This window comes from Eleutherodactylus coqui, chromosome 2 (assembly GCF_035609145.1).
Source record: "Eleutherodactylus coqui strain aEleCoq1 chromosome 2, aEleCoq1.hap1, whole genome shotgun sequence".
Lineage (NCBI taxonomy): Eukaryota > Metazoa > Chordata > Amphibia > Anura > Eleutherodactylidae > Eleutherodactylus > Eleutherodactylus coqui.
In genome coordinates, this window is record NC_089838.1 from 214,263,012 (window position 1) to 214,287,067 (window position 24,056).

At 44.9% G+C, this 24,056-nt stretch overlaps 1 protein-coding gene across 1 annotated transcript in view; it reads right to left on the bottom strand.

Moving 5' to 3' along the window:
* Nucleotides 1-24,056, bottom strand: part of LOC136612255 (myb-like protein X) — a 50,064-nt gene that overhangs the window by 25,041 nt on the left and 967 nt on the right. The window contains exons 2-3 of the mRNA XM_066592472.1: nucleotides 23,693-23,721; nucleotides 1,276-1,416 (exon numbers count right to left, since the gene is read on the bottom strand). Of these exons, the coding sequence (XP_066448569.1) occupies nucleotides 1,276-1,401 (126 nt within the window). The 5' untranslated portion in view covers nucleotides 1,402-1,416; nucleotides 23,693-23,721. The remainder of the gene's footprint in view (nucleotides 1-1,275; nucleotides 1,417-23,692; nucleotides 23,722-24,056) is intronic.

A 24,056-nucleotide genomic window follows, 5' to 3' on the forward strand; every position in this document is an offset into this window, starting at 1 on the left:
GATTATAAATGTATCTTGATTTGTCGGTTAACCCCTTTAAGATTTTAGTGATTTTAGACAATGATGGCCACTGATGGCCATTAACACTTTATAATCTTCATTTCCATGTAAATGGGCTGCCAGGAGCTGTTTACAGAGTCCAGTGTGTGAGTAATCACATGCCCAGCTGTGCACACAGCTGCATTGTTCTTATCGCGGGTGTCAGCAGAATACAATGTTAACTGCTATCTCCCCGCTGAGATATCAGCCTGTGGTCTACTGGCAGATAAAGCAAACTGTGCTATCTCCCCGCTGAGATATCAGCCTGTGGTCTACTGGCAGATAAAGCAAACTGCTTTATCTCCAGGAGCTGAATGATGAATTTTAAGTTCCCCTTAAAATCATCACTCAAACAAAAAGTGCCCGATGCTCATGTTTACATGTAATGAATATTGCTCAAATTCGTTCGTTTGAATGAATTTAGAGCGATAATTGTTGCGTGTAAATGGGCCTTTGGACTCTTATAAAATGGATCTACAAAATCCATCATGAATTATGTAAGAATAGGATTCAATGTACCGGTGTGAAAAGTGTGTTACGCCTCATTCAGACAGGGGTACTGAACCATTGTTTAACTACCCTTACCCTTTATATAATGGCCCCCATGGTTTTTCTGCCCTGAACTTATGGCACCATAGATCCTTAGAGTTTTGTAAATTTTGTTCAGACTGAACCATGGGAAATCTGAGTGTTATATTTGGTAATGAACAATTCAACATGGGTACAATATGTTTTTTTTACATTTACCATATATGTTATATGTTTCAAATAGGATAAAGGTATCAAATGGGTGACAATAAGATAGATAGATACTGATTTGAATGCTGTGATTCCTTCTCATGCAATAACATAATCAAGGATTATATAGAATGATCCCCAATCTTTGCCCAGTGTCCAGGACTGTTGCTACCAGCCAAGGCTCAGGTCTGTGTGCATGTGATTGTGCAAGTCCCGAAACACCACCATGTGAACTTCAGGGACTTGAGCCTAGCACTATATAAAAGGCGGACAGGCATCAAGTAGGTAACAGTTGGCCCCTTGCCTGCAGCACTGTAGTGCAGCTGGGCAGGTTGCACATAACGTATGCCCGCCCCTGTATCTCTAAATGTACAGTATTTATCTATACGAAAGCTTATATAACTACAGTATATAACAATTACAGATGTGAAAACCTCTTTGAATGTTTTACTCTGCAGTTACAGAAGGAAATAAGCATAAATATGCATGGTACCTCACCTTAAGTAGGATCCTCTGATACATCTCATTCAGGTAACAAAACCCAAGTAATACTGAACTGACCAGCAGCAGCAAAAAGATTACTTGCCCAGTCCGGAGAGTGTAGTCTGTTCCTAGTATTCCCATGTTAGCCCAGGTGCTCTAAAAACAGGAAACTGGCATGAGTAAATTCATCTGGAGGTGTTACTGCATGAATTACTGTATATAAGTCTATCCTCAAAAGAGGAAATGGAAATTTTATTATAAACAGCATGTGTTTAAATGGGCACTGTCCTTGTCATTAAAAAGCTGCATAAAGCGAAGATCAGAAACTTTGTAATTAGAGATGAGCGAACGTACTCGTCCGAGCTTGATATTCGTGCGAATATTAGGGTGTTCGGGATGCTCGTTACTCGTAACGAGTACCACGCGGTGTTCCGGTTACTTTCAGTTTCCTCTCTGAGACGTTAGCGCGCTTTTCTGGCCAATTGAAAGACAGGGAAGGCATTACAACTTCCCCCTGTGACGTTCAAGCCCTATACCACCCCCCTGCTGTGAGTGGCTGGGAGATCTGATGTCACCCGAGTATAAAAATCGGCCCCTCCCGCGGCTCGCCACACATGCCTTGTGACTTAGCTGAGGGAAAGTACTATCGTGCTGGAGCTGCTGTAGGGAGAGCGTTAGGAGTTAGTGTAGGCTTCAAGAACCCCAACGGCCCTTCTTAGGGCCACATCTACTAGTGTGCAGTACTGTGTTAGCACAGTATTTTTTATTTTTTTTTCCAAAATTGGATCTGCAGAGCATTGCGCCCTGCAATAGGGACAGAAGTGGGGGTTAGGCAGGGAGAGTGTTAGGAGTTAGTGTAGGCTTCAAGAACCCCAACGGTCCTTTCTAGGGCCACATCTATCCGTGTGCAGTACTGTCCAGGCTGCTGTTAGCAGTGTTGCATATTTTTTTTTTTTTCTCAAAACCGGCTGTGCAGACCATTGCACCCGGCATTAATACTACAGGGATAGAATTGTGTAGGCAGGGCCAGAAGACATACATTATTCATTGAATACACGCAGTGTGGGTGTTCCTTGTAAAAAGCAGGGGAAAAATTCTATTTGGCCTGCCTCTGACAGTACTCAGGGCTCTGTGTACGTGTGTGCTGTGCGCTGAACGTTCAGAAAAAATCAGACGCAGTCAGCTACGTTTTACCGCAGGCGTGCGGCAATTTTTTTCCTGCATGGGAAATCCCTGATCTGCTGTAGGTAGCGAATTACTTTGCATCACTGCAGTTCTGGGACAAATTGGCAGGGCCACAACACAGTTATTAAACTTAGTATTCATTGAATACACGCAGTGTGGGTGTTCCTTGTAAAAAGCAGGGAAAAAATTCTATTTGGCCTGCCTCTTACAGTACTCAGGGCTCTGTGTACGTGTGTGCTGTGCGCTGAACGTTCAGAAAAAATCAGACGCAGTCAGCTACGTTTTACCGCAGGCGTGCGGCAATTTTTTTCCTGCATGGGAAATCCCTGATCTGCTGTAGGTAGCGAATTACTTTGCATCACTGCAGTTCTGGGACAAATTGGCAGGGCCACAACACAGTTATTAAACTTAGTATTCATTGAATACATGCAGTGTGGGTGTTCCTTGTAAAAGGCAGGGAAAAAATTCTATTTGGCCTGCAGGCTTGCGCCAATTTATTTCCTGGCTGTGAAATCACTGGTAATACAGCATGCTGAGGGGTAGGGGTAGGGCTAGAGGACGTGGAGGCGGCCGAGGACGCGTAGGCCCAAGTGAGGGTGTGGACACAGGCCGAGCTCCTGATCCAGGTGTGTCGCAGCCGACTGCTGCGCGATTAGGAGAGAGGCACGTTTCTGGCGTCCCCACATTCATGGGTCCACGCGGGAGACCTTTATTAGAAAATGAGCAGTGTGAGCAGGTCCTGTCCTGGATGGCAGAAAGTGCTTCCAGCAAGCTATCATCCACCCAGAGTTCTGCGCCGTCCAGTCATCCACCCAGAGTTCTGCGCCGTCCAGTGCTGCAAATCCGAATCCTCTGTCTGCTGCTCCTCCTTCCTCCCAGCCTCCTCACTCCACTACAATGACACATGCTCAGGAGCGGGAAGACTCTCAGGAACTGTTCTCGGGCCCCTGCTCAGATTGGGCAGCAGTGGTTCCTCTCCCACCAGAGGAGTTTATCGTCACTGATGCCCAACCATTGGAAAGTTCCCGGGGTCCGGGGGATGAGGCTGGGGACTTCTGCCAACTGTCTCAAGACCTTTCAGTGGGTGAGGAGGACGATGACGATGAGACACAGTTGTCTTGCAGTGAGGTAGTAGTAAGGGCAGTAAGTGCGAGGGAGGAGCGCACAGAGGATTCGGAGGAAGAGCAGCTGGACGATGAGGTGACTGACCCCACCTGGTGTGCAACGCCTACTCAGGACAGGTCTTCAGAGGGGGAGGCAGCAGCAGGGCAGGTTGCAAGAGGCAGTGCGGTGTCCAGGGGTAGAGGCAGGGCCAGACTGAATAATCCACCAACTGTTTCCCAAAGCGCCCCCTCGCGCCATGCCACCCTGCAGAGGCCGAGGTGCTCAAAGGTCTGGCAGTTTTTCACAGAGACGCCTGAGGACCGACCAACAGTGGTGTGCAACCTTTGTCGCGCCAAGATCAGCCGGGGAGCCACCACCAACAGCCGCACCACCACCAGCATGCGCAGACATATGATGGCCAAGCACCCCACAAGGTGGGACGAAGGCCGTTCACCGCCTCCGGTTTGCACCGCTGCCTCTCCCCCTGTGCCCCAACCTGCCACTGAGATACAACCCCCCTCTCAGGACACAGGCACAACCGTCTCATGGCCTGCACCCACACCCTCACCTCCGCTGTCCTCGGCCCCATCCACCAATGTCTCGCACCGCACAGTCCAGCCGTCGCTAGCGCAAGTGTTGGAGCGCAAGCGCAAGTACGCCGCCACGCACCCGCACGCTCAATCGTTAACCGTCCACATCGCCAAATTTATCAGCCTTGAGATGCTGCCGTATAGGGTTGTGGAAACGGAGGCTTTCAAAGCTATGATGGCGGCGGCGGCCCCGTGCTACTCAGTTCCCAGTTGCCACTACTTTTCCCGATGTGCCGTCCCAGCCCTGCACGACCACGTCTCCCGCAACATTGTACGCGCCCTCACCAATGCGGTTAGTGGCAAGGTCCACTTAACTACGGACACGTGGACAAGCACAGGCGGGCAGGGCCACTACATCTCCCTGACGGCACATTGGGTGAATTTAGTGGAGGCTGGGACAGAGTCAGAGCCTGGGACCGCTCACGTCCTACCCACCCCCAGAATTGCGGGCCCCAGCTCGGTGCTGGTATGTTCGGCGGTGTATGCTTCGTCCACTAAAGCACCCTTCTCCTCCTCCTCAACCTCTGTCTCGCAATCTAGATGTGTCAGCAGCAGCAGGACGTCGCCAGCAGTCGGTGTCGCGCGGCGTGGCAGCACAGCGGTGGGCAAGCGTCAGCAGGCCGTGCTGAAACTACTCAGCTTAGGAGATAGGAGGCACACGGCCCACGAACTGCTGCAGGGTCTGACAGAGCAGACCGACCGTTGGCTTGCGCCGCTGAGCCTCCAACCGGGCATGGTCGTGTGTGACAACGGCCGTAACCTGGTGGCGGCTCTGCAGCTCGGCAGCCTCACGCACGTGCCATGCCTGGCCCACGTCTTTAATTTGGTGGTTCAGCGCTTTCTGAAAAGCTACCCACGCTTGTCAGACCTGCTCGTAAAGGTGCGCCGGCTCTGCGCACATTTCCGCAAGTCCCACACGGACGCTGCCACCCTGCGCACCCTGCAACATCGCTTTAATCTGCCAGTGCACCGACTGCTGTGCGACGTGCCCACACGGTGGAACTCTACGCTCCACATGTTGGCCAGGCTCTATGAGCAGCGTAGAGCTATCGGGGAATACCAACTCCAACATGGGCGGCGCAGTGGGAGTCAGCCTCCTCAATTCTTTTCAGAAGAGTGGGCCTGGTTGGCAGACATCTGCCAGGTCCTTGGAAACTTTGAGCAGTCTACCCAGGTGGTGAGCGGCGATGCTGCAATCATTAGTGTCACCATTCCTCTGCTATGCATCTTGAGAAGTTCCCTGCAAACCATAAAGGCAGCCGCTTTGCGCTCGGAAACGGAGGCGGGGGAAGACAGTATGTCGCTGGATAGTCAGAGCACCCTCCTGTCTATATCTCAGCGCATTCAGGAGGAGGAGGAGGAGGAGCATGAGGAGGATGAGGAGGAGGGGGAAGAGACAGCTTGGCCCACTGCTGACGGTGTCCCTGCTGCTTGCCTGTCATCCTTTCAGCGTGTATGGCCTGAGGAGGATGAGGAGGAGGAGGAGGAGGATCCTGAAAGTGATCTTCCTAGTGAAGACAGCCATGTGTTGCGTACGGGTACCCTGGCACACATGGCTGACTTCATGTTAGGATGCCTCTCTCGTGACCCTCGCGTTGCACGCATTCTGGCCACTACGGATTACTGGGTGTACACACTGCTCGACCCACGCTATAAGGAGAACCTTCCCAGTCTCATTCCCGAAGAGGAAAGGGGTTCGAGAGTGTTGCTATACCACAGGACCCTGGCGGACAAGCTGATGGTAAAATTCCCATCCGACAGCGCTAGTGGCAGAAGGCGCAGTTCCGAGGGCCAGGTAGCAGGGGAGGTGCGGAGATCGAGCAGCATGTACAGCCCAGGTAGTGCAACAGTCTTTAAGGGCCTGGACAGCTTTATGGCTCCCCACCAAGACTGTGTCACCGCTCCCCAGTCAAGGCTGAGTCGGCGGGAGCACTGTAAAAGGATGGTGAGGGAGTACGTAGCGGATCGCATGACTGTCCTCCGTGACGCCTCTGCCACCTACAACTACTGGGTGTCGAAGCTGGACTCGTGGCCTGAACTCGCGCTGTATGCCCTGGAGGTGCTTGCTTGTCCTGCGGCTAGCGTCTTGTCGGAGAGGGTGTTTAGTGCGGCTGGGGGAATCATCACAGATAAGCGTACCCGCCTGTCAACCGACAGTGTCGACAGGCTAACACTCATCAAGATGAACAAAGCCTGGATTTCCCCAGACTTCTCTTCTCCACCAGCGGACAGCAGCGATACGTAAGCAATACGTAGGCTGCACCCGCGGATGGAAGCTACGTTCTCTCTCACCATCCAAAACGGGGACATTTCTGCTTCATCAATCTGTGTCTAATATTCCTCCTCCTCCTCCTGCTCCTCCTCCTGAAACCTCACGTAATCACGCTGAACGGGCAATTTTTCTTAGGGCCACAAGGCTCACTCATCTAATTTTTCGAAACAATTTTTATATGTTTCAATGCTCTTAAAAGCGTTGAAACTTTAACTTGAACCAATTTTTCGTTAAACTGGGCTGCCTCCAGGCCTAGTTACCACTTAAGCCACATTAACCAAAGCGATTAATGGGTTTCACCTGCCATCTTGGTTGGGCATGGCCAATTTTTACTGAGGTACATTAGTACTGTTGGTACACCAATTTTTTGGGGCCCTCACCTACAGTGTAATCATAGCAATTTGTATGTTCTTCGCCTGCACTCATGGTACAGAAGTGTGTGTGGGGTTGGCCTACACTTTAGCTACATAAATGTTACTTGGGCCTTGTCTATACTGCAGCTACTGAAATGGAACTAAGACTGCGCTCCCACTATACTGCTGCTTCGGAATTGTTACTGGGGCCTGTCTTGAGTGCTACTATTACTGACATGGAACGAAGACTGCGCTCCCGCTATACTGCTGCTTCGGAATTGTTACTGGGGCCTGTCTTGAGTGCTACTATTACTGACATGGAACGAAGACTGCGCTCCCGCTATACTGCTGCTTCGGAATTGTTACTGGGGCCTGTCTTGAGTGCTACTATTGCTGACATGGAACGAAGACTGCGCTCCCGCTATAATGCTGCTAGTGATATGTTAGTGGGGCCTGTCCTAATGCTACGGCTGAAATGTCACGAATTCTGGGCTCTGCCTATACCGCTGCTAATGGTATGTCTCTGGGGTGTGGAAACAGAGGCTTCCCAAAGACATGATGGCGGCGAGGCCATTTCCCACCAACGCGGTTACTGTTAAGCTGCATATAAGCACGGACACGTGGAGAGGACACGTAGTGCCTCAAAAACATCCCCCTCCTCCTCCAACAGGGAAAACATTCTTGGCAAATGCCTTTGCATTGGTTCGTCTGGTGCCAGTCCAAGAATTTCACCTTTACCGACACTACAAGAGAGCCCCCCCACCATCCCCCCGCAACGGCCCACTTAATCCTGGCCACATTCCGAAAACCAACAAAATAAAACCGCGCTACTAGGTCCGCAGTCACCACCACATTACCACCAACGCGGTTACTGTTAAGGTACATATTACCAGTCTGACTGGGGCATGCAGACACCTTGACAGAATGAATAGTGTGTGGCACATAGGTTCCCCATTGCTATGCCCACGTGTGCAGCTCCTGATGGCGGTGGCACAGGATTCTATTTCTCATTGCTTCTGTACAGCATTGTGGGCTATTGCCCCGCCCCTTTTAAAGAGGGTCGCTGCCTAGCCGTGCCAACCCCTCTGCAGTGTGTGCCTGCGGTTCCTCCTCATGGCAGACGCACTTCTAAATAGACATGAGGGTGGTGTGGCATTAGGTCAGCTGAAGGCTGCGCAGGGACACTTTGGTGTGCGCTGTGGGGGGAAGGGGGGGGCGGTTGGTCAGCATGTAACCCAGGAGAAGTGGCAGCGGAGTGTCATCCAGGCAGTGATTGTGCTTTGTTGTAGCTAGTGTGGTGCTTAGCAAAGGTATGCCATGCTAATGAGGGCTTTTCAGAAGTAAAAGTTTTTGGGAGGGGGGGCCCCCACTCTTGCCGCTATTGTGGCTTAATAGTGGGACCTGTGAACTTGAGATGCAGCCCAACATGTAGCCCCTTGCCTGCCCTATCCGTTGCTGTGTCATTCCCATCACTTTCTTGAATTGCCCAGATTTTCACACATGAAAACCTTAGCGAGCATCGGCGAAATACAAAAATGCTCGGGTCGCCCATTGACTTCAATGGGGTTCGTTATTCGAAACGAACCCTCGAGCATCGCGAAAAGTTCGTTCCGAGTAACGAGCACCCGAGCATTTTGGTGCTCGCTCATCTCTATTTGTAATATATCTTATTGGGGAAAAATACTTCTCTCTCCACTTATTGGCCACATCTTCCCCCTGCCTCTTGTGCTGAACATTCTCTCTCAAAGCACTGCTAAAATTCATCTGGAGAGAAGCAGTGGCAAGATGGATTTTCAATTCACTGAGGGATCAGTACAGAGAAATCCTGCTGGCTATAGTAAGTGTTCAATCTCATCCCAGTGCTGGGTTTTCAGCTACAATGCTCAGAACTGATGTGTAACATTGTCTGTTCTGCAGAGAGATAGGAGAGCAGGGCCTCTACTTCTCTGTATATGAAAAGTATGCGAGACATCATAGTACCGTGTTTACCTGATAATAAGCCCTACCCTGGTAAGACCTACCCAGATTTTCGGTGTGTGTGGGCTTGAAATATAAGCCCTTCCCCAAAAATAAGCTCTAGCTAGGCTACATGTAAAAAAAAAAAAAACAATATTCACCTAGCAGCCAGGGTTTGGGTCACTCACGCTGGGCTGCAGCGCTGCAGCAGGCTGCCGTGTCCTTCTTCATGCCGACCTAGGAGTTCTTCCTGGAAGCGGGGCTTGAATACCCCGCTTCCAGCAAGCTAATGCTCTGATTGGTTATTCAAATGCCACATTGGCCAATGAAAGCCAGGGCTGGATTAACCAATCACAGACATTCAATAATGTCATTCAATAAATGGCTGTGATTGGTTATTCGAGTGCCAACTCTCATTGGCTGATGCAGCGCTTGATTAACCAATAAGAGCATTAGCTTGCTAGAAGCGGGATATTCAAGCCCCGCTTCCATGAAGAACTGCTCTGTTGACGTGAAGGAGGACACGGCAGCCTGCAGCAGCATCGCAGGCCATCGTGAGGGACCTGAACGCCGGCTGCAAGATAAGTATTATTAGACACCCCCAGAAAATAAGACACTGTGCCTCTTTTGAGACAAACATTAATATAAGACAGTGCCTTATTTTGGGGGAAACATGGTAGCTAGTCTTTGTCCACTCTAGAGCTGAGCTCATGGAAAATAGAAGCTACAGAAAGGAAAATTAGTAATAAATGTATGATACAAATTACATAATGGGCAGAAATAGTTATACTCCTCATGGACACACAACAGTTTACTCTCAAAAGTCACTTGAATCGACAGGTATGCTTTAAAGAACTGCCATGATTTTTTTAAATTCATTCTGTAGTTAGCCCCCAGTATATAGTCTTACTTTGTTTAGTTATTCCTTTATATCTGAAAAACTCTTTTCAGTTATGTCACATGATCTCATGATGACCACTCCTGCCCGACTGAGAATTTCTAACTAAGGATGAGCGAGTATACTCGCTAAAGCACTACTCGTCCGAGTAATGTGCTTTAGACAAGTATCTCTCTGCTCGATTCGGGGACCGCTGCGGAGCGGGGAGCTGCGGGGGAGAGCGGGGAGGAACGGAGGGGAGATCTCTGTGTCCCTCTCTCCCGCCCGCTCTCCCCTGCTCCCCGCCGCAACTCACCTGTCAGCCGCAGCGGCCCCCGAATCTTTAAGGACGAGCAGAGAGATACTCATCTAAAGCACATTACTCGGACGAGTAGTGCTTTAGCAAGTATACTTGCTCATCCTTATTTCTAACCTTTATGCTCTCTGAAGGGGTCACTACTAGAACTTCCTGTATGACACAGGTGTCAAACACAAGGCCTGCGGGCTGAATCCGGCCCGCTGCCTCATGTTATGTGGCCTGCAGCGTGCCGACGCCACTCACCACTGCAGCGATTACCAGCTGGGGTGCCGCTGTTTGCGCTGATTCCGGCGCACACTGACATCAGTGACACACTGACATCGGATCCTCCTCCCCTGAGTCCCCTGCTCTTCAATTCCGCAAGAGAGGAATCGGGGAAAAAGCGTACCCGGCTGCACACTGATGTCTGAGTGCATCTGGGCTCAACGCGAGCAGAGGGGGAGCAGCGCTGACAGCAAGGACAAGGTGAGTACTGTATATGGATTGGGGGGGGGGCTTATTATTATTGCTGCTGAGGGCTGGGGGCTTATTATTATTATTGCTGCTTAGGGGGGGCTTATTATTATTATTGCTGCTGAGGGGGGGTTATTATTATTATTGCTACTGAAGAGGGGAGCTTATTATTATTATTGCTGCTGAGGGGGGGGGCTTTATTATTATTACTGCTGCTGAGGGGGGGTTTATTATTATTATTATTATTATTACTACTGCTGAGGGGGGGCTTATTATTAGTATTATTATTGCTGCTGAGGGGGGCTTATTATTATAATTGCTGCTGAGAGGGGCTTATTATTATTATTATTATTGCTGCTGAGGGGGGCTTTATTATTATTATTGCTGCTGAGGGGGGCTTATTATTATTGCTGCTGCTGCTGAGGGGGGGTTATTATTATTATTGCTGCTGAGGGGGGGCTTATTATTATTATTGCTGCTGGGGGGGCTTATTAATATTATTGCTGCTGAGGGGGGCTTATTATTATTATTGTTGCTAGGGGGCTTATTATTATAGTTGCTGGGGGGGCTTATTATTGTTGCTGAGGGGGGGCTTATTATTATTGTTGCTGAGGGGGGTATTACTACTGAGGGGGTCGCTATTACTAATTGGACCACTGTAAGGGTCGTTATTTTTACTGGGGCTACTATGAGATTCACTAGTACTACTGCAACCACTATAGGGGTTATTATTAGGGCTCGTTCACACGGGCGTAGTCGTATTTCGGTCACACAAATACACAGCGTATTTGCGCAATCGAAAAATGGCTTATGCCTGCATATTTGGGTATACAAAAAAATTACGCAGATGGGCCCACTGATATGGTGCGCAAATATGCAGTGACTACACAGGCTTCCTGCGCATTCACCACATATTTGTGCAGCCCATTTACTTTAATGGCTTATTGGGGTGCGTAGTACGCAACAAAATGGGTCATGCTATCTCACAATATACATCATGTGAATGAACTCACTGACATCAATGGCTTTTATTCACTGCATATTATGTACGCAAATACGCTTGTGTGAACCGGCCCTTACTGTACTGTCTTACAATCGGCCCTTTGAAGGTCACCATAAGCCTGATGTGGCCCTTGGTAAAAATGAGTTTGACACCCCTGCTGTATGATGAAATTACATGGCCTGTACCACACATGCTGTTCTCAGGGGGACAGACACTCCTATCAAATTACTGTGGATGATAACTCCTGTCACACAATTTTAGTGAAGTAGACGGCAGTTCATCCTTATGACTGTATACTTACAGTCTTTATCTTATTTAGGTGAATGTAGAGGTTAAGGACATCTACACTGCCCACCTAGCCAGCAAAGATTGTATAGCCTCCAGCTAATGCTGGGCTGATTTATCAGGGGATTGTTTGAAAATGAAAGTAACATCGAGATGGTACCTGATAAGTATCAGACAGGAGACTGCACTGCATGGAAGAGACTGCAATATACATAGGAGACTTCCAGAATATGACAGGCAATGAGGTGAGAGATACAGGGATGAATTTTTTTTTCAGGGGGTGCTTCTTTAAGCAGTGACTAGTCATAATTTCTGCACAGCCTACCTGAGTATTGCTGTGCTTTAAATGTGACAGCCAAGAATCACAGCATGGTTTGTCATTGTCATAGCAGAAGGATTGCAGCACTAGATTTCATAATCAGAAATGAAGCCAGGACTCCTTAAACTTACACCGTAGTTGTCATTCACATGAAACTGAATATATCATCAATATTCTTATATAAAATCATGAATAAATTACCCACATCTATGACACAGTTTGTAGGTATAAACTTGTAGCTGTAGCATAAATACAATTTTTATTAAAAAAAATCTGAATCTAAAAAAAAATTCCTATTTTAACACAGAATTCCAAATATTATTACTGTCGGCATTGTAATAATAATGATAAAATTAAAAGTATATTATTTGCCAGCCTTTTTTCCATAGCTTGGTCTAGTGATCTTGAAACCATGACTTATCCAAGGTTTCGTTATCATTGTGCTGGTCAGAATTTGGCACATTGTTTTAGTGTCACTAGCATTTCACTATTTGTAGCAATGTCTAACAGCTTATAAACATAATATTGGAGCATGTTACTTGTAATTTAGGAAGAAGAGTCAGATATTCAGATAAATATTAATAATCATCAGAAGATCATACCGTATCTTGAAGGTTTCTACATGTGCTCCTCTCTCTTTTATGTAATCAAGTACTATAAGTAGCTAGCATGATTGTCATTTTTAGACCGGTATGACGAGTTTGTTGAATTATAGAGCAATCTAAACACCAGGGCAGGTTCTGCAGGTTTGTTATCTGATAATTCTGACAATAGCATGTCAGACTGCCCTAGACAAAATGTAGCATGGCATTGTATGAATAATAGGATCTACTTCAATAAAGAAAACAATAGACCAAGAGGTTTAACAATGAAGATTATTGTAAAGAAAAGTAGCAACGGAAATTTGTAGTATGTCTGTATCCGATATAAATACATTGTATATGTTTAATTAGAAAGCGAACCAAAGGGATTTAAAGAATGAGGAGTTTGTGTAAATGTAAGAGGGTGCTGGAAAATGTCAAAAATGTCTGGGCAGCAAATTTTGCAGTTAAGTTGTTGCTGGAGGTAGTCTTCCTGTCAATATCAGCTGGAAGGGAAGAAAAGGAAAAGAGAATGACTACAATCAAAGACTTCATTTGTGGGCCAATGGATTTAAGTGTACTCTATTCCCTTATACACACTGTACAGTACCCGTATAAAATTTGTATCTACAGATTTGTTATTGTCTTTAGCCGTTTAGTCGTTCACGACCCTAAAGGCGAGCTTCGTCCATGTTTTTTGGTTTTGCACTGCTTCTTTCAGTTGTGTGATATCCATGCCGGTATCAGCTCTGACAGTATCAGCCATTGTGTTCTTTAGCGGCTAGGTCTTCTTTTGCCACTGATCTGTCCAAGCATTATAGATTTTTCTAGTGACTCTGCTAGCTTTACATGGCCAAAGTATGTGAGCCATAAAAAAAATAACTAAATGTTTTTAAAAAAAATATTTTTTAAAGCTTTTTACCCCCCAAAAAACTAATAACTGAAAAACAGTTAGTAAAAAAGATATTATATAAATCACCATATATGTCGTGGAAAATAAACACAACAAAAATAATTTTGGTTGCTGAAGAGAGAAAAATAGGGCAGTAAAACAACCACTTGGGTAAAATCTCTAAAAAGTGTCTGGTCCCTAAGGTACAAAACAGCCTGGTCCATAAGGAGTTAAATTCAGGTAGAGGCCCATTTTTTCACTTTCAGTTTTATTCTTACACATCAGTGTCCTCAGACTTGCTTCTGCAAGCAGAGTTGTGTCATCTGCGTAAGGGCTCAGTAAGATGGGCGCTTTTGCTGCGCATGTTACTTGCATTTGCGATCCCCATCTATTAGAACCAAAGCTTTTTAATGGCAGCGGTCACATGCCCGATATTTACCAGTGCAAAAAAATGCGAAGCGGTAAATATTGGGCAGCAGATTTAAAAACTGCTTTTTTTGGATTTAAAACCCCTGGATGCTGTCATATGAAAAAATAAGTTGCAGCTTAATAAGAAAATATAGAAGAAATAATAGTAAGACAGACTTGGGGCTATGACTATACAAGATAATTCCAATGTACAGCTTCAGAAAAGTAAGGGAAAAATAAAGCACTGTGTAGCTAAATTAGTAACCGTGTTGGTGATGGGAGACATGAGAGGTATATTAAGATGAAATAAATCTGGACAAATATTCCCATCTGGATTTGACTTTGTTGATAGAGTTATATTGAATGGCTAACATTTTCTACATATTGTAGTCAAAGTGGACTATGTTTTTGAGTTCTTGTAAAGAAATGGGAGATGTTGACTTCTAGGATTTAGCTATAAGACATCTGACAGCGAGAATTATATGCCTAGTAATAAATAGTAGACTAATGGGGATATCTGATAAGCCAATGAAGTATACAGCTAAGGCTAGAGAGGGGAACAGAGAGTAGTTAGAAACAAGACGTAGGAATAAGAATGTGGCCTTCCAAAAACAAGAAGGCAGTTCCACTATACGTAGAAATAACTTCCAACCACACTGCAGCCTCTCCAACAAAAGGAGGAATAAATAGGGGTGAGCTTAGAGATTTGGAAAGGGAGTTTGTATCACTGAAATAGGATATTTTGTGCCATTTTCCAATAAGTGATTCCTTTAGAAATCGTCTTTGTCAGGAACATGGCCAAGTACCATTTTTTTTAATGGGAGAATCATGTTGAAGTCTGACTCCCAGGTGAGATAAGTAGGTTTCACTGAGGAGTGCAGGAGATTGGTGCCATTATAGAAGACTGAGATTCCTTTAAAGCTCCATTTACATGCAATAATTATCGCTCAAAATTCATTCAAACGGTGGCTTTTGAGCAATAATCTTTGCATGTAAAGGCTTCCATCTTTCACTTCGGCTGAATGATTATTTTTAGGTGAGCTTAAAGGGGTTGTCCCGCGGCAGCAAGTGGGTCTATACACTTCTGTATGGCCATATTAATGCACTTTGTAATGTACATTGTGCATTAATTATGAGCCATACAGAAGTTATCAAAAGTTTTATACTTACCTGCTCCGTTGCTGGCGTCCTCGTCTCCATGGTGCCGACTAATTTTCGGCCTCCGATGGCCAAATTAGCCGCGCTTGCGCAGTCCGGGTCTTCTGCTGTCTTCAATGGGGCCGCTCGTGCAGAATGCCGGCTCCGTGTAGCTCCGCCCTGTCACGTGCCGATTCCAGCCAATCAGGAGGCTGGAATCGGCAATGGACCGCACAGAAGAGCTGCGGTCCACGGAGGGAGCAGACCCTGGCGGCCATCTTCAGCAGGTGAGTATGAAGACGCCGGACCGCCGGGATTCAGGTAAGCACTCTCCGGTTTGTTTTTTTAACCCCTGCATCGGGGTTGTCTCGCGCCGAACGGGGGGGGGGGGGGGGGGGGGTTAAAAAAAAAAAAAAACGTTTCGGCGCGGGACAACCCCTTTAAATGTCATTGTTCAGCTAGAGAGAGATGCTGTGTTCTGCACAGGAGCAGCTGATTACATTGTGTTCAGCTGACAGCCCATGGCAGCCCTTGCAAAGATAATGCAGCTGAGTGCAAAGTCCAGACCACATGCTGGAATTTGCAAACAGCTGCTGGAGGCTCATTTACACATGAATGAAGGTAATAAACATTAGTATCCATTAGCAGGTCATGCTAAATGATCGCTAGAATTGTCAATGGGCTGAAACGCGTTCTTTGCGCTAAAGTTTGTTAGCATTAGGCATTAATAAAGCATGTTCTTTTTTCACGAGAAGCTGACTTCAACCTTTATTTTTTTGCAGCCTGTTATACTGCTGGGACTGAGCGGGGAAGCCAGAGCTCCGTGAATACATGCTCCACAAAACTGACACCACCTGGATGCAGCGAAGGTGAGCAACCCATTTTTTTCTCTGCCTTGAAAACAAGGAGAGTCTAGGTTCCAAGACTGGAAGCCATTTGGAATTTGAAGATAAAATTCTTTATTCGAGATTCTGTATTCCTGAGTTAGAGCTTGGAAATCCAGAAGTGTGGCAGAGTCATATAGATATTTGCTGCACTGTAGACTAGCCTCTTCTCAAACTTGGAGATTGGGGTGGTAGTGATTAAGTATCGCTATGAATTCAGTGTGGAATCAAAAGATCGCAGGTGAGGTATATGGAGGTGAGCGAGGAGGTAAAGTACAGAGCCCACACTTCCAATAGAAGCCCATTTAGGTTCATGATGGTTCAGCCACTACAATTTAAGTTGGGACAAGACCGCACCGTTGTGGTATTTTTTTAGCATCTCGAATACCCCTGGTCCAGGGTGTGGTCATTGTGGAAAGGTGGATTCCAAGTTTTCTACCAGACCATATAGAATTCTCAGTTAAAGCTTATAAAAGAAGTTATTAGATAATGAGATAACAATAGAATGGTAAGTATATAATATTATAGGTAGTATCATCATTTTTACCACTGCTGTTCTTCCAGTCCATGATAACAACTTTTGAAAATGTGTTCAAGGTGTAAGAGATTCTAGGCAGTAAAGGGAGATCATTCTTATCGAATAATGCTGATAAAGAACTAGTTAGAGCAATACAAAGATAGGTAATAGATCTTTTTTGCCATTGAAAGGGGAAAAGTAAAATAATAGCAGATTTGGTAAGAGAATCAATGTCTATGTTCCGGATTTGAGACTAGGACGAGTTCACTTTAAAATATGAGATCACAAACAAGGTAAGAATATTTTGGAGTTCAGGGAGGGAACTAAAAAGGTCTGTGAGAGAAAGACTAACATCTTCTGGATATAAAATAATTATATGAACTGTAGAACCTGCTTTAATTCCATTGATAGCAAGGTTACAACGTATCAGTTGTGCCAAAGGCTCCATAACCAGTTAAAAGATAATTGAGGACAGAGGGCATTCCTACATTGTCCAAATTCAAAAAGGCTCAGACTGGACAGTATTTTAACATAAATCTTTACGTCTGAATTAAACAACGAGATCAAACAAAAATTTGCCAGGTATGAAGGCTCTTTCCCAGGTTTAGGAATTGTGACAATAGTTGCAGATAACATTTGTTGTGAAAAACAGCTATTCGGCACCGCTTTCTTAAATAAAGCAAGTAGATGTGGGGTTAGGATTGAGAAAAAATGTTAATAATAATTGTTGGTAAAACCAACAGGACCTGGGGTTTTAAACAGTTTGAGAGGATATCTACCACATATAATATTTCAGAGGCAGTGAATGGGGCTGGGAGTTTATGCAATTGAAAAGAGGAGATACTGGGCAATGCGACAGAGTGTAAAAACGTATTAATGTCAGATTCAGATGGAAGATATGTATAGGAATCACCCGCAATGTTGTAAAGAGAGCTATAGTAATCTTAAAATTGTTTTGCGATTTTTTTTTTACCGTTGTTATCTGTAAGAATAGCTGTCCAAGAATTTAGGGCTAATTGTATAACTTTGGCCGCCTGCACACGGCAGACCTGGATTCTGGCCACGGAATCCCAAGCAGAATCCGGCTCCGCCCCCAGCCGGTGACCCCGCATGCCTCTCTTTTCTTTCTCTGTACTATGGATGTCCCGGCTGGTGCGCCAACGGGCATGTGCAGTACAGATTGTTTTAAAATGGAAGCCTTCCGCCCGGAATCTGGGCTAAAATAGAGCATGCTGCAATTTTATTGTCAGCACACTGTGTTCACAAATAAAATCTGCATGTGTACATGGAGCAGAGGAATCTCTGCGCACATCTATAGGCAAGTTGAGCGGCGGATCGCCCGCGCCAGTGACAAGTGAAGGATCCGCAATTCAATTTGCCCCGTGTACAGGCGGCATTTCCTGGCAAGAAAAGTGCCTGTTCTATTATTGTGTACATATGATTGTAATTAGAAATGTTTGAGAGCAAGATCATGCTGGGTAAGCAGTAGAGTCTGGAGTTGCAATCTGAGAGAACAAAGTTGCAACGCAACAATGGAGGAGTTCAATACTTTATTATGGAACTCAATGGAAGCTATTTTGCTGTTTAGATCCAGGATTTCTTTCTCTCTCTTTTTTTAGCTACAGAGCAGGCTTTAATGAGTAAGCCACACATGAACGCTTTATGAGTGTTCCAGATGCTCGTAAAGCACTCATGTGTGGCTTAGAGACCGAAGCGGCATTAGTAGAAAGAAATAGGTTAGTTCATCTTGTAAAATTTTCTGGAAAACAGGGTGGAATAAAATATAATCTTTTAGCTCCCATTGAGAAGGAAGTGGAGTAGCAAAATATTGAGATAACTGAAGGGAAATTGGGTAGTGCTCGGACCAAGTTATGGTTCCAATTGCAGAGGATTGGGCTTGAAGTAATGCTTTACTGTTAACCAAAAAAAGGTTGATCCTGGAGTAAGTTTTTCATTTAGAAGTAGTGTGGAAATCGTAGATGATGTCTTGGTTTTAGCTGAAGAGTCCAAATCTGGGTCACAAACAGAATTAAAATCACCTACAAGCAGTAAACCCAAGGAATATTCTTTAATCCTAAGTAATAAACCCAGAAGATAATGGTGTGGGCACTTCTTAGGAAACATTAAATAATGCATATAGGATATTATTAATCTCGCATATCATGCCCAGGTATCTTCCCTGAGAATCTTGGAACAAAGATTTAAGATTAAAGACAATTGAGTTTTTAACAGCAATCATCGCTCTCTTTCGCTTTGAAAGGCAAGAGGAGGTAATATATGGAAGAATTGCTTTTCAGACACCATGGGAGTTTTTTCCGTATGGAAATGCATTTTCTGTACAAAGAGAATATTGCATTTGATAGAATTGGCCTCAAGCCATAATAAACTTCTTTCAAAATGGCTATTAAGTCCTTTAACATTAATTGACGAAAAATAAAGAACCATATTTATAACGAAAAAAGGGAGTGCAGGGCAAAAGTGTGGAAATGCCACCTTTGGGACTTTTATATACCTCTAGAACAGAGGTCCCCTGACTTCCATCCCTCCTGCTGAGGCTGCTGCTGCTCTCCCCGAGTCAAAGCAGAAAGTGAATGGAGAAGTGATTGTCTCCATCACTTCTAAGTCCTAGAAACAGCAGAAAACAGCCATGCCATGACTCCCATGAAAGTGATTTGAGAGAGCTGTATGGTTAGTTCTTCATTCACTCTCTGTCTGGTTAAGGTGGTCAGTGGGATTCAACAGAAATGCCTTTTAAGGCTGGCTTCATACACCGCGTTTTTCAGAAAAATCCTTGTCTATTTTGTGGTGTTTTTCAAGGCCTTTTTGGTTTATGTCTTTTTTGTCTATAGTGAAATACTGTGTTTCCCGGAAAAAAACAACCCTGTCTTATATTATTTTTTGCCACAAAAGAGGCGCAGGGTCTTATTTTCGGGGAATGTCTTATACTTACCTAGCAGGCGCCATCCAGGTGCTTCCTGCTGGTCTCCGCAGTTCAAGCAGGCTTCCTTACAATTCTCAGCGCCAACAGAACATCACTTGCTGGTAACAGGGTTTGTAAACCCCGCTTCCAGCAAGCGATTGCTCTTATTGCTTATTGAGCGCCACGGCTCAGCCAATCACTGCGTGAACCAGTCATAGCCATTCAATGTGGGCTTATTTCAGGCGTAGATCTTACTTTTGGGGAAACATGGTATAAAATGCACTACAAGTATTGTACTCTTATTTGTTGCGTCTGATGGTCAGTGCCATTTATTTTTTCAAAATGTAGCATGATCAGGGTATGACATTTTTCTGGTGTTTTCCCTTTAACCTTCTCTATGGAATTTGAAAAGTAACAGAAAAGTATGTTACCAATTTAGCAAAAAGAAAAATGTGATTAAAAATGCATATAGAAAGAACCACATTAAATGCTTAGTTGTTTTTTTTTACAAGAGTTTTAAAAATACCGAAAAAAATGTGTAAATAAGCCCTCGAAAGAGATATTCCCAGCTCTGGAAATGGACCCCAGTGCATTCCTGAAGTTTGACATTGGCGGCCGTACATTCGCATAAACATGCCATTCACTTCTATGGAAAGTACCAGAGATAGATCGTTGAGTTCAACTATTCAGTAATCTCTGGCAGTCCCTTTCGCTTCAATAGGACTGCTGGTGATTGCCATGCGCCTGAACTCAGCTATCTCTGGCAGTCCCATGGAAGTGAATGCCATGGTGGTGTGTGTGCATGGCCACTGCTGTCGAAATTTCAGGACTCAGCAAATGAGATTTCTCTTGATCGGTGGGGGTCCCAGCAGTTGTTTTCCCCCCACCAATCGACAAGTTATCCCCTATCCTATTATACCCTTTGAATAGGGAATAACTTTCCAAAATGGGAATACACCGTTAATGTGAAATCACACATGCATTTTTGTGGCAGTTTTTTTATGCATTTTTTTGAGCCAAAGCCAAGAATGGATTAAGAAGGAATGGGAAATATAAAAGAAGGACTTATAATTCTCCTTTCTGCTGGATCCACTTCTGCTTTATTTAAAAAGAAACTCCTTCAAAAATTGCATTTGCCTAAAATCATATAATAAGGCTGATAATGTTCCTATGATCATATATTTAATAAAAATGCTAAGTACGGTAGAGTTCCAAGTATGTAATCAGTTATATTTCTCATTATCTGGGGGCAGAGGAGGTGGAGGGAAGCAGAATTTTCATTTTGCGACTGATGAATGCGTGCAATTGTGTGAAAATGTTGAATTATATGTCACATATCTAAATAAACTAACAAACAAGCTTTTTCTGCTTGCGTGTCAATTTAAAAGTGTATACAGAAGTGTTTAGATGCAATTTCATGTTCACAGATTACACAATCACATCTGCATACTTATGAGAAGCCTACATCAAGTAAAGGTACTGAATGTATTTATTAACTGGAAAAGCTTGAAAGTCTACATTACATTCTTTTTGTTATGTGACTACACTTTTAATCATAAAACTTTTATAGCTCACATTATGCAACCTTTGAAGTGTAACTTCTCCCATTGCCAGTTTAACCCCTCTGTGACTGCCAATATGCCTTTTTACAGCAGTTACTAAAGGATCCTACTTCGATGCATACATCTTTTTAAGGCGCTCCATTGGAAACCTAGCATGGGTCTGTTGTGCTGGTCGGAACCAAGGCTTGGCTGTCTGATGACAGCGGGGGGGCTCTAGCTCTAACAACTGAAAGCAGAGAAATCTCTAATCCCATCTGTGTAACTCTTTACTTTCCATATGAAATCCCAAAGCTTGAAATTGGCCTTCAGGTCTACCATCTATAACATAATGGCCTAGGAGCCATAGGTAGAGGCTCATAGTCAATATAATAAGCTGCAATATCAAATATATGCTATTTGAAAAGAAGACACATCACAAATTTAGTATTGCCACATTCATAATGACCCACATAAAAAAGTTCTTACAATATTTAACCCGCATGATGAACACCATGAACCAAAATGTAAAAGCATTGCAAAATAGTTAATTTTGCATGTATCACCGCACAAAAATTAATAGAAAGCGATTAAAAAGTCATATGAATCACCAAATGGTGCTTTTTAAAAGTACAACTCATCCTACAAAGAAAGGTCCCGCACAACAGCTTTGCTGGACAAAACAAAAGGTTAGAAGTCTTTTAATGTGGTGATACAAGAAAGATGTATATATTTTTTCTAAGGCTAACTTCACACGGGTGAGCCCGGTATGGGGTCGGGAATCTGGACCCGTGTTTCGCTCTCCCCACCATGTGAAATCCCTGAGGATGCGATGGTTTTCTTGGGAAAACAGCCTCTCATCACTTCGGGGATGCAGGGCTCCTCCGGCGCAGCTGTGATCACAGAGTTTCTGCCATTGCTTTTATTTGGTGCGATGCGAGATCACGCAACCAGATAGAACATGCTGCAATTTGTTTCCCGTATAGCATCGCATTGTGGTGTCATGCGGGAGAACATCGCTCATGTGTATGACCCCATTCAAAAGAATGCGGTTCATATTTGTGCGAGATTTGTCCATATCAAAGCACACAAATCTCACACAATTTTCTCGCCCATGTGAAGCCTGCCTAAAAGTGTGAAAAAGTAGCAAAATACTAAAAAGAAAACCTTTATAAATTTGGTATCAATGTAATTGCTTTGACCCACAGAATTAATTTAACATATTATTTATACTACACTGTGAACGCTATAAAAGAAAATAAAAAAACATGCCAAAACTGCAGATTTTGTTAATCCTACCTCTAGAAAATCAGAATAAAAAGTGATCAAAATGTTATATTGGATCAATGCAGACTAGAGCTTGACCCGTGAAAATCAAGCCTTCACAGAGCTTCACTGATGGAAAAATAAAAATGTATTGCCTCTTGGAATGTGGCGACACAGATGCAAATTTTAAAAAAAAATGTGTTTTCAGTATGCAAAAATAGCAAAACATAAAACAAAAAAACGCATACACTTGTTATCACTGGGATCGTGCTGGCTGACGGAATAAGGCCTCCTTCCCACGAACGGATTTCCGCCGCGTAATTCGCGGCGAAAATCCGCTGCGTTGCCCGCAGCTATTAGGTTCTATTGAACCTAATAGCACAATGCTCACGATGCGTAATTCCAGCGCGGAATTACGCACCGCGATTTCTCCCGTCCTCACCCGCAGCATGCTCTATTTTCTGCGGGTGAGGACGGGCTGTACGCACTGACGGCTTCCATTGCAGTCAATGGAAGCCGTCCGTTCACGCTATCTCCCGCTGTAACCAGCGGGAGATAGCGTGAAAAAACGCTTTCCCGCCCACCGCCGCGCGTCATATGACGCCAAATGACGCGGACGGCCGCGTCACGTGACACGGCCGGCCGTGCACGTGACACGGCCGGTGACGCGGCGGTGGTGGGCGGTGACGGGCGGTGACGCGGCGGTGGTGGGCGGGGAAGCGATTTCACGCTATCTCCCGCAGGTAAGTATAGGGGCTCTGGGGGGCGCCGTGACGGGCTTCACTGCGTAATATTACGCGGCGGACCCCGTCACGCTCGTGGGAAGGAGGCCTAATGTTAAAATATGATAAAAATGAGATCCAAAAAACCAGGGTGAAATTTTTCACAACCCCACCCCCAGATTAGACGAGTCTTTAATATGGTCGTACAAAAACAGGCTAGAGTGGATTTAATGTGTATATCTATTTTCTAAAATGAAATACTACAATTATGTAAATATAATTCAAACAAAAGTGCAATTGAAACATTCAGGCTGGGTTCACACGGGGCGGATTCTCAACGGAAATCTCGCGGTTTGGCCGCAGCGAAAAACCGCGAGATTTCCGCCGGGAGAACCGCTGCTTCAAAGCCCACAGCAGTTTTGAAGCGGCCCGGCCGCTCGCTCTTCCACTGTGGCCGGCGCTCCAATAGAGGAGAGCGCATCCGCAGCGGAAAAAAAAAAAAGAACATGCTGCGGTCGGCCAGCTTAGCCGCAGCTTAGCCGCAGCTTAGCCGCAGCGGATTTGCCGTCCCGTGTGGACGAGATTTCTGAGAAATCTTGTCCACATGGCTGGCTAATCCCGGGATTAGCGGCCGCATCCGGATTTGCCGCAGCGAAATTCTGCCCTGTGTGAACCCAGCATTATGTTGAGTCCTGCAACACATTCATAAACATGTTGCGGACATAAGTGATAAAATTATACATAGCCCATGCAACAGTTTTGGTAATTCTACTCTAAGGTTCAAGTAAATGATAATGGTTGATATTAATATGTAATAAAATATACTAAATAACAAGTAAAATCTGCTTTACCTGTTGCTTTCTACACCAGCGCTTTCCTTCTGACTGAAGAAGAGACACAGAATAAAACAGCTTCAAAGTACACAAGGTTATAAAAAAGGAAATTCATTCTAATTCACCTGCACTTGGGTGTGGTAGAATGATGAGGAGAAGCTATAGCTACCAGGAACTGGGCCAAGAGGTGCCCGGTGCTTTGTAGATGACCTGTTTCCTCAATTAATAACACACCAAAGGCATAAAATGCTAATGTAATTGCTATACATAGTCCTTTGCTATTTATAAATAGCAAAGGACTATATTCACTGTTTGTTAGTGCTTGTAAACCTCAATATCTTGTGTTCCTGATAGAAATCAGTGTTGATCTGATTTCATCTCC